Source organism: Leptosomus discolor, chromosome 21 (assembly GCF_034619465.1).
Source record: "Leptosomus discolor isolate bLepDis1 chromosome 21, bLepDis1.hap2, whole genome shotgun sequence".
Taxonomy (NCBI): Eukaryota; Metazoa; Chordata; class Aves; order Leptosomiformes; family Leptosomidae; genus Leptosomus; species Leptosomus discolor.
In genome coordinates this window covers 3,100,878-3,119,380 of record NC_141411.1, presented here as the reverse complement: position 1 = coordinate 3,119,380, position 18,503 = coordinate 3,100,878, and the positions used below count along the sequence as shown (strand labels likewise).

The window sequence follows — 18,503 nt, the reverse complement described above, 5'->3', positions numbered from 1 at the left end:
TTTGAGGGAGCTGCTTTTACCTGGGTGCTAGAGGCACGGGGCGTTTGGGGTAGCTGTAGGCACTTGGGGTAGCTGTAGGCACACATGGGTGGCATTGATTGAAGCAATTATGGCAGATTGTACTCTTGTCATAAGGAAACTGTTGATAGTGGTATAGGGGAAAAAACCCCAAAGCTATTTTATTTGTTATATATCGACCTTTAGGAGATTGAATAATATTCTGCAAAGCTTCTGTTTAAAAAAAAAAAAAAGAAAAAAATCACTCATCTCTCAGATCAGAGCACCAAGATCTTTCCCCAATTAAGACACCACACTTACATGTAAACCAGGAGAATAATTTAACTCAAGACTGTATAATGCTTTCCTTCCTTTACTAGCTTTGAACAAGCAGTCATAAAAGCAGCCATTCCCCAGGGTAAGGACCACTGTATACGCACACCAGCTCCCTGTTACAGAGCTCCAGACGTTAATAACACGTAGATGCTTGGCAATAAGAGAAGCTGCTACGCTGTTTTTCACCGTTCCAACAGATAAATAGATGAGATGTAAAAGCTGGGCTGGGTGGGGGCTGTAAACAGGCCTGATACAGTACGTGTACAGCCTGGGAAAGGGTCTTGAACTGTGGCACAGCTCCGCTTCACGGCTGCAGCATCTCTCGGGGGTGCCTCAGCGAGCTCCGGGCTGGGGCTGGGGCTGCATGCGGAGCTGCTCCGCTTTCTGCTCCCTGCGCACGCGATGCTGAAAACCCTGGGCTGGCGCATGGTTCCTGGCACAGGTTCTTGTTCAGTCGGTTTCTCACCTTCAGTGTGGGTGTGTTATCTGCCCATATTTATGTGTCTTGAGTGTATCAGTCAGCCTGCGCTGTATACAGTATTGTAAGGTATGTTATCTTGTGTGTTTTTTCTTCTTTCCCTCTCCTCCCTGGTCCCATCCTCCTCTCAAGTGCCCAGCTCTCCCAGGTATTTAAGAATCCGACAGCCAAACTTGGAAACCATCAGTCTGGAGTGGGATCACCCAGAGCATCCCAATGGAGTCCTCACAGGATACAGCCTTAGATATCAAGCCTGTACGTTCCACATGTTGTCTTCTTAAGGATAATAATTAAGTCACTAAATATTTCCCTTGCTGCTGAGTACCTCCTCACCTAGCACAGAAAGCTCTCCACAAGGGACTGGAGACTTTCGTCACAAGATGAGACACGCTGGTGATGGAGAGGAGTCCTGGAGCAGTGCTGGGCAGCTGCAGTTAACCAGGGAGGGTGGTGGGTGCTCAGCAGTTCTCCAGACTTGACCATTGAAGGGAAATAAGTTTGATCTCTGATTTAGAAAGACCTTTAAGTGCAGTATGAGTAGTTTATGGGCTCACTCAACAAATACAAGCTCCTGGCTATATAAGAGATGCTGCCCAGAGTGCAGCATGCTCTGCAGAGCCCAGCACGATGCCTGGGGCAGCTCAGCCTTCTCTGCTTGAGACCCCAGCACTTGTTCTGTGCCCTTCCTCGACCACGTGTACAACCCTCAACGTCCCCGCTAGCAGATCCCCCAGCTAGCAAGTCACCAGCTGCCCCAAAGTGTATTTAGCAGCAGCTACAGCTCTGAGCAGACGTGGCCCCACACCGACTTGCAGGTCGGTCCTCGGGGAGAGGCGGCGAGGTAGACAGCACAGTGTATTTCTGAAACGAGGCTGAAGCCACCACAACCTGCCTTTCCTCCCCAGTTAATGGATCCAAAACGGGACGAACCATGGTAGAGAACTTCTCTCCCAATCAGACAAAGTTCACCCTGCAGAGGACAGACCCCATCTCGCGCTATCGCTTCTTCCTGCGCGCACGGACCCAGGTGGGAGAAGGAGAAACCATAGTGGAGGAGTCGCCACCCTTGCTGAATGAAGGTAGGTGCAGCGGGGTTAGGGGGTGACGGTACACGTGTGAGCCAAAAACGGCAGGTCAGAGGATCAGGTGGCCCACAGAGCAACCAGTACAAGACAGTACCTGGTGCACAGCTACTACCTGCCGCAGAGATAGACTGGCCAGGACCGCGTACGGCAGCAGAAATGCTACGGAGGTGACTGGGGGGACTGTCCTATGCCCCCAAGCAATTAGCATTCCTCACGTGCCCCTGGAGCAGGAGAGCATCTTGCTCCGCTCTTGCAAAGAGCGAAGCTCTAACCTGCCCCTCTGCAGGCTCTGTTTGAGCTAAATAAGGGGCACACGGAGAGGGTTTTTACATGGCTCGCAGGGGGGTGCAGCAGCTGCATCCTCCGGGCAGTGAACTCCAGGCAGGGGCTACGGTGCCACCTCCCTGTCACCCCATAACAGCAGCTGACCTGACCCTCCAAAGCAAAGCTCCAACTCCCAGATTCATAATAAGATAAAATGCCCATTGTGGGACATTCATCAAACTAAGTGAAAGTTCAGGAGCCCTGAGGGAGCTCAGGGAGACAAAAGCTGGCGCTTTCCTTTCTTTCGCATTTGCTAAAAGACCCGTGATTTGGTTAGTGCTCTGACTTAATGGAGTTTTTGTCTCCTTTCCTCCATCTCCCCCTCCCCAACTAATGGCTCTGAGTAGGAAAAGTAATTCCTACTGATGACCCAGTGGAAATGAAATGGTTCCTGACACCTCTTAGGTGGGCTCCACCATCACTAATTGACGTGACCGGATGGGAGATGGGGCTGCATATGCTACGGGGGGGGGAAAGAATCAGTTAAGTTACACCCTGGCAAACACATGAGAGGGGGCACGTCATTGCCTGAAAAAGGAGCTTTGCTGAACAAACACAGCACAGGGAACGGATTGAAGCTGTCGGTGCTGATAGTCAATAGTCCTAGTTGTGTTGTATACGTTGGCTTTACTGGGTTTGTTTCTGTACGTGGATAATGGTGACTGTTAGCAGAGCGCAGCTGAACAACAGCCCTAACCAACGCCTGTTGTATGTCACTTAACTGGTTTGTAGCAGGACACAGCAGGCACCGCGTACACCAGCGTGACGAGGTAAGGTTCCCTGTCCGCGGGGTCGGGGATGCGGATGGGTGGTGGCACCCCGTGCTCCCCGGCTGCCCCTGCTGAAGGGACGAGCTGCTGCCACTTAGCAAAAGGAGAAAGCGTTGGCAGTCAAACAGCAAGAAAAACTAAAGTAGTTTACAGTCTGAAGTTACAGAAATACGGCAAAGTTTGACCTCAAAACGCGAGACCCTGAGGTACAGCGTGATGTAGGCGAGTTCTGGTAATGACAGGCACGTCATAGGATGCGACCAGCAGCATTAAATGCCCACTTTGATATGAAGGTACTTGCTGTAAAGCTACACGAAAGATGAGCTTGGAATCAAAAAAAACAAAGGCAAATTAGGAGAATCAAACCCATTAATGCGTTCAGAGCTTGTTTTCTGCTTGCCAGACTCGTTCACCTGAGAAGTTTAAACACAACACACCTCTGATGTTCTTGCCCCAGGGCTCCAACCCACACAAGACAGGACGAGCGCTGATATTACAATTACACTAGAAAAACTAAGGTGAAATTCAGAGTGTCAAAACTGGTCCTTGCTGGGTTTGGATACAAGCACCTACTTAATCGACACCGCTGGCACCTCTGCTGGGGAGCTGGTGTGTGTTTCACTGGTAATCTCCATCTCCAGGGGACGTCCCTGCTCTCTCTGCCCTGCGCAAGCGGCTCTGATGCACAGGAGGGTGACGGGCTGTAGCTAATGCATTTATTCCCTCTCTCTCAAGTCTCTGGTGACTGTGTGCAAGTGGTCCCTAGTCTCTCGTTGGTGTGTTCTGGTTGTTTTATATATTCCTCTTGTTTTCTCTTCCTTTCTCTTCTATGCTCTCCTCGTATTCCCCTCTCTATCCTTGGCGCTGCCCTCTGAAGCCACGCCAACCCCAGGTACCGTACCAGCTGGAGGAGGTAACAGGCATGGGGCAAGGCTCACTCCACGCTCGCTCGCTCTAAGCATGCACTCCATTAACCCTTTCAATGGGAAGACCAAGTGTCAGGAGTCTAAATTGGGGCATATGAAATGATGGCAGGTAAAAATGAAGCCCCCCTCCAGGCAGAAGGGACAAGGGCAGGCTCCACAGGGGGGTCTGCAAAGATCAAAATATCTCTGAGCGGGGCTTAACAGCCTCCCAGATGCCTAATGATAGCTAAATCCACCGAGCACTGCAGCTGCCACAGACTGTACAAGCGAAAATGAGAGTCAAGTTGCCCTATTAAAGAGGTTTTTAATCCCAGGTCTGCACAAAGCCCTCTCCTTTTTAAAGCCTCGACATCCCTGCCCTGCAAAATACAGAATATTTACCAGCCAGCCCTGACTCAGTGGTGCCCATCCCAAAGCTGTGCTCTGCCCTGCAGTATTTAAGCTGTATTTTTACACCCAGAAGCTTGTGCTATCGCTGCTGGAGCAGCTGCCCCCCCTTGGCCACGCAGGGCTGGGTTGCAGCATACGGGCACCACAAGCCCCCACACCTTCCCGGGCTTCTTTTAGGGCTGCCAGGGCTTTTGTACGGGGGAATCCTTTTGTTTCCAGGTGCCCATTGAAAGGGTTAAGGACAATGTTTGTGCCACAGCTGTGCATGTCTGCATGCGAGGCTACTGCTGGCTTTGCCCTCAATTGCGAATTTCTACCTTGAAGCAGAGAGAAAAATTCTTCTTGTAACGGGGGGGCGGGCGGGGGGGGCAGCATCTCCACCTGCTTCCCAGGAAACCCAAATCCTCAGTTTACCCAGTGTCAGCTCTGCAAAGTCTAAAGCATAAGCCTAACTTCTGGTTGCCCAAAGAAGGACGCCCACCTCTTACAAAAGCTGCAGGCGTGACTTTCCCCCTGCCACTGCTTTGAGTCGGGGTTCCAGCAGCCCCCGTGGCCAAGCTCAGCAGGGGGCTAGCGGCACTGCTAGGGAGCGCAGCCAGCCAAAACGCGCCCCCAACGCTGCAGAAAAGCTTTTTGGTCTGGAGCAACAGCCCTCGTCTGCCCTGCACCAAGGGCTCTGTAAGAGGTTGTGCTTTGCCTTTGCTGGACACGGCCCCGGGGCTCCCCAGGGAGGAGCAGCTTCTTAGGGGAGACTCTTCCCAAGTGATACAAGTGCAGGACCTGCTCTCTGCACCTGTAGGTTTTGCTTTCCTACCTCATCGGTGGTTTTCCTCCTTTTATTTTGTTGCAGTGATGTCTCTCTCTACCCAATATTATTTTGCGTGGGTTTTTTTCCTTCTAAAATAGATCCCAATCTTTGTCTTTCTTACTATGTTTTTCTCTCCCTAAAAAAAAAGGGGGGGGTAACAGATTGGTCTGCTTTGGGTGGTGAGAAACTGAAAATGGACGTAACCTTTTGGCTTAGACGATCCCTACCCTCCCAGTCCGGGAGGGCTGTTTGTTTTGCTGCTATAGCTTGTACTTCAGCCAGGTTTTAGCTTATCCACAAGAATTTGGATTTTCTTTGCGGATCAGGATCACCTTCCAAAGTACTTTTCTACTTGCAGTGGATATTGCTGAACTTTGAAAGCACAACGTGATCTCTTTATCCTTCCAGCATCGTATCATTTCAGGCATAATTTCCTATACCACTGGAGTCTAGATGAATTGTTTGCCATTTAATAGGCAATTTTACAAGAACAGAGTCAACTGGTCCCCCATCCCTCCATTTTTTACCTTCTGCTAGGAGAAATAGTAAAAGGAAAAGATATGCCAGAGCTGAAGCAAGTCCAAGAGTCAGTAACTGAAGCACTAGGTCGTTAAGCACTAACTCAGCCGCGTTCACGGCTTCCTCACCGTGCGAGGCTTCAGCAAGAGAAACCGAGGCACTACAAGCCATAGCAAGATCCAGCCTCATCTTTGTCTTGCTCTTGAGCTGGATGTCATGTCTCGTTAGGACACGGGGCGGGCGCGGGAGCCGTTACACCATTCGAGCGGTGTCGGTCGCGAGAGGCTGTTTCTCTTCCTAACAAGTACGGGGTTCGAGTGAAATACTGCGTGACCCTTCTCGGAAGATTCATCTCCGCTCAGTGACCTAGATTTGGTAGATTTTTATGGATTCACAGCGAAAGTTGGCTTAAATTGCAGTAAAAACGCTCTTTGCCATGGGCTGCTGGCACTAAAAAAGGAATGAAAAGGTCTTTTTTTTTTTTTTTCCAGGGCTAACCTTACACATGCAGGGTCATTGCTGTTTTGTTTGTGTATGAGAAAATGGACCAGCCTGATGAAATCAAAGTGAAGAGCAGGGACTTTCCCTTAGGAAAGGCTTTATCTTTCTTAAGCCAGACCTGGACAAAGGGAGAGGTGATATGGGAAAAGACAGGACATCTAAAAAGGGCTCTCGCTTCTGCTATGAGTGAGAAAAAAATCAAAACTAGATCCTGTGCTGCCTGTGTGTATGGAAAAACTTCATCAGGGACCATAACGAGTAGTGCTCTTAGACTTTAAGGAAAAAAACATTGACTTTTCTCTGTTCCCTTCTTATCTTTCCATAATTAGGAATCAGAGGAGAAAGATCCCATTGTTCGTTTTAGAAACGGACAGCAGTAGCAGAGAACTGCTGACCCCTCTCTTCTAGAGACTGCTCAATCGCTCCTTTTTATTCCTGAATTTCTTATAGCTGTCATCAGATTTAAAACACCTTATGGTAAAGACCTTACAATTTCCTTCTCTTAAAAACTGGGAGAGGGTGAGAAGAAAAAAAAAAAAAAAAAATCTCTGAAAATGTATTCGGCTAATCATCAAAATTCATGAAAAATTAATCAAATTTCTCCAAGCCCAATTATTTTGTAGACACACCCAAGGGAAAGCTGTTACTACAGCCTAACAACACATTAAAAGCATCTTTAAATAATTAAAGAGCAGTAGGGATGTGTATTGTTTCCTGTATTTTGCAAAAAAACCACGCAACTCCTCCCTGAACTGCTGCACTACTCGGAGCAGGACTCGCGTCCCTCTCTTAAGAGGCTCCCTCTTGAAATATCCCCCTTTTGCTTTTACGATTTTTCCTCTCAGGGTTTTTTTTTCCCTAATCTGAGCTTTGCACAGTTTTTGTGTAAGGTTTGGGCTCCTTTTTACTGGTCCATTCACGGTCATAGGAGCGAAGCTGCAGCATCTCTCTCGTTACTCAGCCCATTAATTGCTGCAGCCAGACGGCCACATCCCCTGTCCATTCGAAGAGCGCATCTCCTCCCCACCGTGCCCCTTGGTCTCCATTACCTGAGAGGGTAATGCATCTTGCAGACAGAAAAAGCAATCTCTGCCTTGCGAAGATGGGGCCTATTAACGAGCTGAATGGTCCTTTAGATGTTTCCAGGAAAAGGGGCTAGGGTGGGAGCGAGAGACTGGGAACTGCTGTCGCTGGTTTTTTACCCTGGATGTACTGGGGCAACTTCAAGCCTGCTTGAAACACGGGTTTTCAGGGCGCTGCTCTGCCCTGCAATTGGGAAAGCGGCAGCCACTTCTCTGCAAAGCCTCCTGCTTTTGCAAGGAGGGGAGGGGAATTTCTTCCCTATCACACAAGCGCCAGATGCTCGGTCCTGTACCTAAACTTGAGGCAACCGTCGGCAGAGCCCTTCAGGGAACCTCATGCTGGGGATGCAGAAAAATAAACGTAGCTGCTCTGCAAAGCTCAGAAACATTATACCTGATGAAATATTGCAACCCCATTTGTAGAAGGATGCGTGTGACTTCTAGACTTTCAAAAGGAGCAGTTCTGGACAGGCCAGCCTGGCCCTCCATCTCCCCTGTTCCCCTGCCTTTTGCTGCCAGGAGCAGGGATCTGTCACTCCTTAATTAGCCCTGACGTGGTGGGCAGCGAGCGGGGGACCCCAGGTACCCCCTGGGAAGGGCCGTGGCCCCGTGCAGGCTGCTCCCCACAGCTCCCCCCGTGCTGAGGTGCCCTTGTCTTTGGGGGAAGCCCGAGCGCTCTGATCTCTGTCAAAGACCACCTTTATCTCCCCCCAGACCGAAATCAGCTCTCATTAGGGGATGGATTTCAAAGCCTAGAAAATGCCCCTTATCTCCTCTCCCCCAAATCTCCCAGCTGAGCTTTGCTCCCGCATACATTTCATATTTAAACACAAATGAGGCTGTAGCTTTGAATCCCGGGACAGCTTAGGACTAAATCCCCCCCCATGGCTGCGGGAGCCCTGGCCGGCCGCTGTGCTGCCTTCCCACCGCCCGGTCCCCTCCTGCAGCGCCGTGCTGCCCGTAGACGCTCTCCCCATCCTCCTCTCTCTGATCTATTGCTTTCCAGACTCGCCTGATCCTGCTTCTCACCTGTTCCTAGTCCTGCCAGCATCATTGTTACCCCCAGTGCCAACACCCCCTCCTCAGTCTCACACAGGGACCCTTCTCTGGAGCTCGCTGGCATTATCCTGATGCGATGCGATCGCGCTGCTCTCGGGGATCGCTTCCCCTAGAGTGCCGGAGCAGTGGGGGCAGATCCTGCCTGGCATCGCTGCTGTCCAGAGCTGAGCAGCACAGCTCAGAGCGATGCTGAATTGCTTCGGTCAGTGCAGCATCCAAGAGGGTCTTGGCACTGCAGCTTCACCTGCATGCCTGTGTATCTGTATGTAAGACATAAAGATGCTACCCTGCATGAGGGATAGTGAAGCTTTGACATATCCCAGATAATTTCTTCCCAACTAGGGTCTAGAGGAGCATTAAAACTGAATCTCTTCTTCTGCTAAAGCCGTTACAGCAGTGCTAGGTGATGCAGATGGTCCTCAAAGGTGCCGTGTAGGAGAGGCATGATGCAGAGACGTGTAACAGGCCTGGGAGCTGGGGTGGTTGTACCACGTTTTCCAGCAGGTCCTGCCTTTCAGCAAGTTACTTTGTGCCTTGTTGGGTCCTGTTTGCCTTTTAGAGGGGAGCCAGGGATTCACAGGGGAAATGCTGAGACTGCATTAGCTAATAGCTAGTGTCTGTGGCGCTGTTTGACTGTGTACCTTGCAAACCTACCGAGGAGCTGCAGCTTAATCTGGTTAATGGTGACATTAACCTAGTGACACCAATCTCTTAACCTTCCAAAAAACCCCACTATGAATCAGCAAAGATGGATGTTAATACTTCTCAACCCAAGAAAGGCTTTTGCAGCTTAGAGCCTCAGGACACAGCAAAGACCTTGTTCAGGAACCGGGTGAAAGAAATGCAGAACAGCAACACCCCAAACACCCTTATTGCCGTGGCTGGGTCAGGTCAGGGAGGGCTACAACCACCCGAGGACAAAGCCGTGCCATTTCCCACCCAGGCTGGGTCCCCACCCTGTCACCACCATCTCTCCCTGTGGCTGGACATCCCCGCTCGCCCCCAGCCCCTCGCCCGGCCGTGGGGCACCGACGGGCTGCGCCAGGCGGGTGCTTTCTTTCGGGGGCTGCACTGTTGCATGAGGCTGGCTGCGACGCTGCGTGGGTCCCACCGTGGAGAGGCCACGCTGCTCTCTGGGCACGCGGTGGGGCGGGCTGGTGCTTTCGGGGTGGGCTGGTAACTGTGGTTTTATTGCAGCTGCGGCCGGTAGGGAGCTGGACTGAGTGACCTACTGCTCTTCTCTGCTTTTGGATCGCCAGGAGGGCTGAGGTTTTAGGGGTTGGCCCTCCTCGGTGAAAAAGAAAGCCCTGGCTTGGTTCTGGGGCACCTTTTAAAGTACTTTCCTAGAGCTATTCTTTTGTGGGTGATATTTAAAATAGCCAGTGTCATTTGCCTAACGGGGGGATTTGTAATCCCTTGATTTACAGTAAGAGTAAGTAAATTTAACGTAGTGCAAGCATCACAGGGTAAATCTCCGTCCATCTACCTTAGGTAGTTTAAGCAGCGTTTCAGCTGCATTTTCTGCTGGCAGGTTTTCAGGCCCAAGCCAACGCACTCCCCTTTCAGGATCCTCTCCGCCAGGCTGCGGGGTGTGTGCACACAGCACACATTTACCCCTTTGCACCAGAAATACGGCACAGGTGAGATGTGGACAGGGGCTATTTAGAAAACAAATTGCTCAGACTTTTCCTCTGGACAGCTTGGGGTGTGCCAACACCTTTATCCTCATTTAAATGTAAATTGTGAGATGGCAAAGTACCATCCATCACTCACCCACGAGCTAAAATCCATGTTAATGCTAAAGCCACTCCATCACCAGACTGCAACATTAGTACAGAGAAGAGCCAGGAAAGAAAGAGCCGAGAAGCTGCAGGCTGAATTGGCAGCTCAAAAATGCTGGAGGTGTAGTCCAGGGCCAGCTGAATTAATGTAATTGCGGCTTGCCTGGCTCACGACAAACGGGATTATTATGTTTTCTTAAGAGATAAATCCTATTTCTTATTTCAGGGAGCTCTCAGGGCAGTTCGGGGCAGGGGGAACGATGGGGGGAGGACAGCCTGCCCTGTGCACCCCCCAAACACCCCTTGCCTTCCTCCTTCCTTGCCCTCCATGCGATTTAAGCCCAGGGTGGCAGGGGGCACTGGCGGCAGAGCAAAGGCAAAAGAGAAGCAGGTCGTTCGTCCCCGGGAAAGGGATCAGACTGTGGGAGGTGGGTGCACAGGAGCAGCTTGCCAGGGGCAGCCCCCCGCTTGCTGCCCCTCTTCACCCCCAGCATCACTCCCTGCCCCTCGGCCGGGCACGTGGCCGTCCCCGCACGCGGGTGGGAAAAGCAGCTCAGCCTCGTGCCTCCCGGTGCCGTTCGCTGCCTCCCTCCCCAGCCCCCCCCTGTGCTGCGCTGCTCCGCGTCCCCTCGTGTGCCTGCACGTCCGGCCGTCGGGGAGGGCGAGTGCAAGCCCCGAGGAGACAGCACTTTGTCTAAAAAGCCAGTGTTTCCCTCTCCCAGCTGCAACTGGGCCACCTCCAACTACGGTCGGTCTAACCAGTACTACAACAGCCCCAACTACCACCACCACCACCGACACAACTACCACCACCACCGACACAACTACCACCACTACCGACACAACTACCACCACTACCGACACAACTACCACCACTACTACAGCCGCCACCACCGCCGCAAGCACTACAACAGCTACAGAGAGGGCTCCAGCAGCCACCACAAAGCAGGAGTTGGGTACTGCGCTTTCCTTTTCCTCTAACCCTACTGGCACCTTCCCCGCATCTTGCTCAGAGGGAGGATTAATAACGGGCACAGGCAAAATTTAAGACATCCCATGCTCTGGGAACGGCTCTGCGAGGAGCCGGAGGTGGCACGGGCTCAGGAATTGAGGTGCACAAGTGGCTGTCAGCAATTTGGGGGGGCTCTGTGCCACCCTCCTGGTCTCAGTCTCAGGGGTAACAAAGCCCTCCCCGGGGTGTCGCAATGCTAAATTAGGATCATTGCTTGGGAAGGAGGTGGAAGATGCTACAAAAGCTCTCAAAAGTCTTATTTTGTACCTTATTGCCATTACAAAGGGGTTCTGTTACTATTATAGAAGATGTCACTTCAAATTTAGCACATCAGCCGTTAGCTAAGAGACCTGTCACCACTTATACGAGTCTTTTGGTTTATGCTCCTGCTCTTTGCGATGTAACCTAGCCATAGCCCACAGGAGAGCTGGGGAAGTGTTTTAGTTACAGCACGCAGGTGTGTGCCAGGTATTTATCAGGTCAAGATAAACTTCTCTTGCAATCAGCTAGAACAGGATGATCAAACCCTGCGTTGGTGGAGGCGCATTCTCTACTATACATGTTTTCCCGATAGATACAGAGAGAGGTACCTCGCTGAGCCTTGGTTTTAAAACACTGCCATAACGGTATCTACAGTTAATTAATAATTATGGATAGTTATATTCAGGTTACTCAAAAAATAAATCAAGACAGTAGCAAAAGAGAACACACCCAAAAGAATTCAGTCGCATAGCCGGATAGGATACACTCAAAAATGCAAGTGCAAAAGCTTCCATTTTTAACTCTTCATAAAGAGGGGAAGGAGATGGTAATAACGAATAACAAAGTTGATACCCATTTAACTCATCTCAGGGAATTTGATTAAAGCAGTTCAGACCCCTTTCTTTATATTCTTGCACAAGATTAGCTCAGGATGGTTAAAAAAACCCACCAAAAACATACGCTGGGCGGACCTGCCTCCACCCAGTACTCCGCAGTAAACTAGATTTGGGAATCAGCAGCACGTTTCCTGCTCTGCACTAAGTTGCTTCTTAAAGATGCAGACCTGAACTAAGAAACGTGAACTTGCGTTCCAGCTTGTGGCACCGCACGCCTCCCCAGCTGCCTTTCGCTGGGCACAGCCGCTAAAGGCAAGTCAAGGGAAAGCATGCAGGGAGTGCCCTGCCAAAACAAGATAGCTTGAAAACCGGTGCAAGAAATACAGATGCAGCTTTAACGAAGCAAGATTGCTACCACAACACAGTCACCATTAAGGGACTACGTGGGAAAACGTTGCTAATTGAAAAAAAGGCAATTAAGTGGCGAGGGACCACAGAGCAGGGACAGGAGGCGGGAGGAAAAGAGGAGCGGCAAGAGGAACCGCGCCTGTCCCGAACCACCCCGGGGACACGAGGGAAGAGGCTGAGCCGTAATGCGGGCAGACAGGGCAGCCGTGTGGCAGCACAGGTTGTGCTCGTACGAGGGATTCTAGGTCACGTCCCTGACCCCACAGCATCAGGTCCTCGCAATTCCCTAAAAGTCGCGTAGCTGGCCTCGTCCCGGGGACTGCAGTTACCGACCTGCCTTTTGTCAAGCCAAAACCTGAGCTACACCCTGGAGTTAACCGTATGAACAATAAACCCGAGGCATAACTTACCTGATGTCACTTAAGCACACACCAAACTAGTGGATTAGCTCCACTAGAAGTGAAGTTCATCCGCTCTCCAAAGCAACGTCGACAATCCTTAACTTCAAAATCAGAAACGAGTGACTTCATTGCCCCACTGGCTGTCTCTAGCCCCAGTAACGTGACAATATTCTCTCCCAGCCTTGCCTTCTCGGTTGTGGCAGTGAGTCCGTGAGCACTCATGCACGTGTCTCCTGTGTCCATTTGGGCAGGAGTTTAGTCAGGAGATTCCCCTGCTGCCCGAAATCCTCGGGGATGTGCCACAGAAGTCTTCAGACTCCAAAGATAAGCTGAGCGTAGCTGGACTTAAAACACTGATACGCCATGAGCTTCCGCTGCCCAACCAGCCCCAAAAGTTTAAAGCTAAGGATCTTGAAAGGAACAAATACGTCCTTAGGTACGCTTGTGGGTTAAGATCAAAGCATTAACTTCAGGAATAATTTTGTAAGGTTTTACCAACACCAGATGCTAGATGAGGTCTCATTCGTGTATAATCTAAAATACTAACTCCTCTTCTAACCTGTCCACCAGCCACCAATGGATCGTCCATATGGGACATAAGAGCTATGGCTAATAGTAACTGGGCAAACATCACCTGGAGCCACAATTACTCTGCAGGAACTGACTTTGTGGTTAAGTATATCACCAGTAAGCATCAGATCGCGTGGGGACTCTACAGGGTGGTGATGCCATTAGAGATCCTGCCAGCTCCCACGGTTGCAACCTATTACTGGGTCTTAATTACTGCGTGTGGAACGATGCTCTATGGCCACGTGGAGGATGGGAGAGGAAAAGGCAGGTCACGGTCGTGGCTGTTTAGAGTGCACCAGAGCTAATCCTGGTGAGGCACAAGTGGATCCCCCTCCTTGCACCGCCTGCCTTGAGATGTTTGTGAAACATAGACGAGCAGGGCTGTTCGTTTGTGAGCTGTTCATTGAGCTGGGCTGTACAACGTAAAGAGTCTTAGAAAAATATACATAAATGTATATATATGAAAGGAGACAAAACTTTAAGAGAAAACAAATGAAATCTACGTAAATTGGAGAGCAGTTTTAAACGCCTTTGAAGATGGGCTTCTTGAACCCGGAGTTGGCAGAATCCTCTATGATCCCAAACCTCCTGTCGTATCGGATATCGTTGTCTCTTAAAATTGTAAGGCTACATATTAGTCTGGAAACTCAAAGCCAGTATTCTCTGGGTTTAGTACTTGTTTAGAAAGATGTTTACATGTGGTTGGTTGGTTGTTTTTATAGATAGGCAGTCATGACTACTGCTTATCTCTGACTTTATTTCCCAGCCGTTTCATCCCTCATGTCGTCTGGTATGCCAGCCTTAAATCGGCACTTAAAATAAACCAACGAGGCGCAATTATTGACAGCAAACCGCTTTTGGTCGTTTACAGCACCACTTAAGAGATAACCTTGATTTCTCCTTGAGACAACTTCTAATGCACAGCCAGTGCCTGGTCTCGCTCCACAGCCTGCAGGGCTTCCATAGGCAGCACGGGCTGGGCTATGCCCAGCCTTCCCTTTTTTAACTGGTTTCCATAATTCAGGATATGCACTAGCTTTCCAAGCCCTAAATGCCAAGTATCCCAGCTCCCAAACCACCCGCTGCCAGCCCTGGGAAGCACAAAGCGCAGACGATGCCCTTCCAGAGCAGCAGCAATGCCTTGGGATACCCCTATCAGGATTTGGCCAAAAGGGAGGAAATCTCGGAGATTTCAGCCCTTCCCGAACAGCCGTGGCTCTCCTCCCTTTCCGATGGCGGTTGAAGCAAGCAGCACTCTTTTGGCTTCAATGCCACATTTCTCCTTCCCTGCAGCACTGCTGAACTGGGAGGTGCCCACCTCCAGAGCCACAAATCAAAGCCCCACTGCAGGCTTTCTTAGAATTCAGTCGTTTAATGCTCAGCATTAAGCTCATCAGCAAATGATTTCCTGGCACCTTAAGAACAGATCATCCTTGGATAAAGCCTGGGAGAGCCAGCCCATGAGCATCCCTACTTGAGCTGAAGGACTAAACTCCTCTCGCCCTCAAAAGCAGCAATCCGCCGCCTAGGGCGAGGGGTCGCACAGTGTTTAATGCAACGTCCAGGTCATTCAAAGCCTCCTTAACCTACCAGCAAAACTGGTGCACGGGCACCACTCCCAAAAGCCCAAGAATTGGCTCCTTTACTGAGTCCTGTAGCACTTTCATCCAGCTGAGCGGGACCAGGCAAGTTTCAGATCTTTTGTGGTAAATACCCAAATATCCAGACCTGAGGCTGGGCAGATAAAGGACCTAAGAGATCTTAAAAGTAGGGAGAGATCTGAATAGCTACCGGTATTTTTTCCAGTATGGCAAGCAGGGATGCAGCAAAACCCACACCACATTCCTGCATCACCAATTTTCCTTCTATTCTCAGCGAGTAATAATCACGAAGCCGTTAATAGCTCCTTGACCATCAAGCTGCGTTATTTCTGCTCAGCGGCTAGGGAGAGCGTAATGCGTTGCCTGCAGTGTCAACACGGTAATCTCTCCGAGGCTCCTGCGGCTGGGTTTGATGTGCGGTTTCTGTTTCTCAGGTAACAAGACAGAGAAATCTATCCCTGTTAAAGCTCAGACCCCTTCCTCTGTGCAGCTGGCGAATCTGACGCCGGGAATGATGTACAAGCTGTGGGTGTTCCCCATATGGTCTAGCCCCAGCGAACACTCGTACATAACCTTTACCACCAGCTCAGGTGAGACGGGCTTCAGCCCCGCCGCGGGGTGCGTTTCCGAGGCATGTCGCATCCATCACCGCCGATGTCATTCGCGTGGTGGCGGGAGGTGGTTTTGACCATGACTGCATGGAACTCCTCATCCACACCCCCCTGGCAGCCCCCCCCGCCTCCATCTCTGCCCTTATTCAAGAGCCACCCCCAGCATCTCCGGGAGGTTGCTCCACATTGCACGGAGGAGGAGAGCCCCAGGAGGGGACGGGGAGCCCTTTGAAGGAAAGGGTCTTTCAGGAGGGTGGAGAACGCGCTCATGTTGTCACGTGGCTCCGCTTGAAGCGCCACCGCTGTGCGGTGGCACTTCCCCGCGCGCGTTGCTACTCGCGGCGATGGTGGTTGCTTTGGCGCCGGAGAGCGTCTGGCCCCAGGTTACGGCAGGCAGGGAGATACTGGTGATGGGATGCGAGTGAGGGGCAGGGCCAGGAGGGGGAACGTCGTGGTTGCAGAAGACCTCAGAGTCATCCGTGGCGTGTGCCTAGGGCTTTCCATCCTCCACATATGTTTCCTCTGGCAATTTCATGTTTAATTGCACAAGCAATTTTCCAGGCTTAGCACCTGAGTGATTTTTACAGCTTTCTAATTACGGGCTTCCTACACTGCCCACTGAATGCCAGAGAAATACCCTTCTTGACTTCCACAGGCATCGCAGCGGGCTCTATGCATTTATAAAACCTCACCGTTCACACTCCATGAGTTTCAGTAAATCAAAAGAGCCGTAACTTCCTTTGTATTCACCCGGGGGTTTTGCCGTAGGAATCTGTGCACAACGCCTGTCAAAGCACGGGTCTAAACACTTAGCTGAAACACCGAGGAGCAAGCACCACTGGAGCAGCCCGTACTGACAGACGTTGTAGGTAGAGGCTGTGATTTGCGAAGAACTAAAATTCTTCTGCTCGGATCCAGCCGTGCCATGGAAAGCTCAAGCACTTACCAGTCTCTTTGCTGAGAAGCGCAAAAGGAAAATGCGATTCACAGCAAGGGAGCGCTGCAGGGGGAGGTGGGGAGCAGCAGTTCTCCCCACACCCCCTACGCCCACCTTATCTAGTGTCCGAAAATTTGGCAAGACATAACGCCATCTCTGATATGCTGAGATGACCCAGGGACAGATGGCAACTGCTGGTATTTCTGCTGCCCAACACTGAGAAATAACCAGCAAGTGCTGACCTTGGCTCTGTCCTGCCCCACGCTGAGGTCCGATGTGCCTCCTCAAACTGTTCCATCACCCCGTGACGTGGTCAAATCCACAGCACAACGGCCCCTGGAACACGCTCAGCTTTTCAGAGAGCCCTGTTTTCAAAAAGGATTTATTTTCACCGGAGTTTTTCCCCTTATGGCTCCGCCGCTATACGTGCTGCACGGCGCGGCCGCCTTGCCTCGGGACAGTTCACAGCTTTGCTTTGGCAGGACTCGGCTCACAGACACGCAAACTGTCCGCAGGTTTCAAGCCCCTGGGCTCCCCGCCTGTTCCTACGTTGCAGAGGCTCATTCTGACCCCAGACAATAAAAGAGCTGATTTTTCCAACTCCCTCCAGAACAGCTCCAGCTGCAACGTTGCATCCCCAATTTTGTTTCGGCTTCTGGACCCTCCCCTGAGTCAGAAATCGCCACCAGCTCCCCAGCCCCCACCCATACCACGCAATGTGTCTTTCTGGATGACTATTTCCCTATCCGGACCCGTCTCGTCTCTTTTCTCACCTGCTTTTCACCCGCTTTGGGATCCAGGGGGAGAGGGGACAGCCCCCTGCTCACAGACAGCAAGGGGCAGGGAACCATTAGAAAGAGGGGGGGGGGGGGGAAAAGCAATATCCTTGGCTGATTGATGCTGGCAGTCTCGGCATATCTATTTGCTGTAATTGAGGGGTTCCTGCTTATTGTTGAGACTAAAGGATGGGGCCACCTTTGTCCCAGCGATAGAGGCCGATCTGAGCCCCGTCACCGTGGGACGCACAGAGCTTTCGCCATCCCTGCATGCATAAACGCTGCAGATCCATTTCTTTGCTGGCTGGATACTGCTGACACAAGCGTTCAGCCCCCGCTGACAATCGTATGCCACCGGGAATGCTTTTGACAAGAAAGCACTGTTGAGCTTTTTGTGGGGTTTGGTTTTTAATGTTTTGCAAATAGCTATTCTAAAGGTTTCTTCAGTTGGAGGGTAGATAAATCAGGAGTAGTCCGGCCACACTGTGTGCAGGACACTGCCCTCTGACTTTGCTTCTGATTCACTGACAGCTCGGTAACCCAACAGAGCTCCTCCCAGTAGTAAAGGACACTTTGAAACTACAAATGTAGCTTAATACAAAGAGGTCTTCTAAATTAAAAAAAAAAAAAAAAAAAAGATAAAATAATTCCCCAGCCTTCACAAATGCTAGGATGAGGATGATGCAAGGCTAGAGCTAGTGAGATAGTCCACTTTACACAGAAAGACAAAAATTTTATGGATCTGTTGGTGGAATGCAGTCATCTTTGCCATTGGCATACAAGCTACAACTGTTAGGTAACATGTTTTCTACCACAAGATTATAATTAATTTTAAAAAAAAAGGTCACTGCAGTTGCATTTCAAATCACTACCTGTTTGATTACACAGCTGCCTTCCACTGTTTCCCCTTGACATTGGCCTTATGTTAAAGCAAATCAAAACATCCTCTCTGACAGCCATGTACTTAATCTTCTCTTTCTCAATGCTGCAATGACAGTCACTCGTTTACTCTAAACACAAGATTGCTGTGACTATAATTTTGTCGTCATGTGTTGCTTTTTTGGGAAGGATGGCAATTATACCTCTACCTCAGCGATAGGCAGTGCCACAATCCTACTGCAACATCCCCTGGTGGCTCAGGACTCAAAATCCTCCCACTCTGTTAAAACCCAGCCCCAATCTGCACGGCGGCACAAACCCACCTTTTCAGGCTGCTCTGGCATTTTGTATTTTGAGGACCCCCTCCCTTATTTCTCCCTTAGCGTTGGTTTCTGTAGAAACCCCATCCCATCAGGACTGCTAACACAATCTTT

The 18,503-nt window shown here is 50.6% G+C and overlaps 1 protein-coding gene across 11 annotated transcripts in view; it reads left to right on the top strand.

The window, feature by feature from the left end:
* The window catches only part of NFASC (neurofascin), a 53,303-nt gene that overhangs the window by 26,180 nt on the left and 8,620 nt on the right, over positions 1 to 18,503 (top strand). For 5 of the 11 annotated variants that reach the window (XM_086476745.1, XM_086476749.1, XM_086476746.1 and 2 more), the window contains 3 exons: positions 944 to 1,066; positions 1,717 to 1,890; positions 3,868 to 3,882. In XM_086476745.1, the coding sequence (XP_086332871.1) occupies positions 944 to 1,066; positions 1,717 to 1,890; positions 3,868 to 3,882 (312 nt within the window). Of the gene's footprint in view, positions 1 to 943; positions 1,067 to 1,716; positions 1,891 to 3,867; positions 3,883 to 10,778; positions 11,013 to 13,265; positions 13,383 to 15,300; positions 15,457 to 18,503 lie in introns of all 11 variants that reach the window. The other 6 variants (XM_086476747.1, XM_086476750.1, XM_086476753.1 and 3 more) reach the window with 3 other exon arrangements.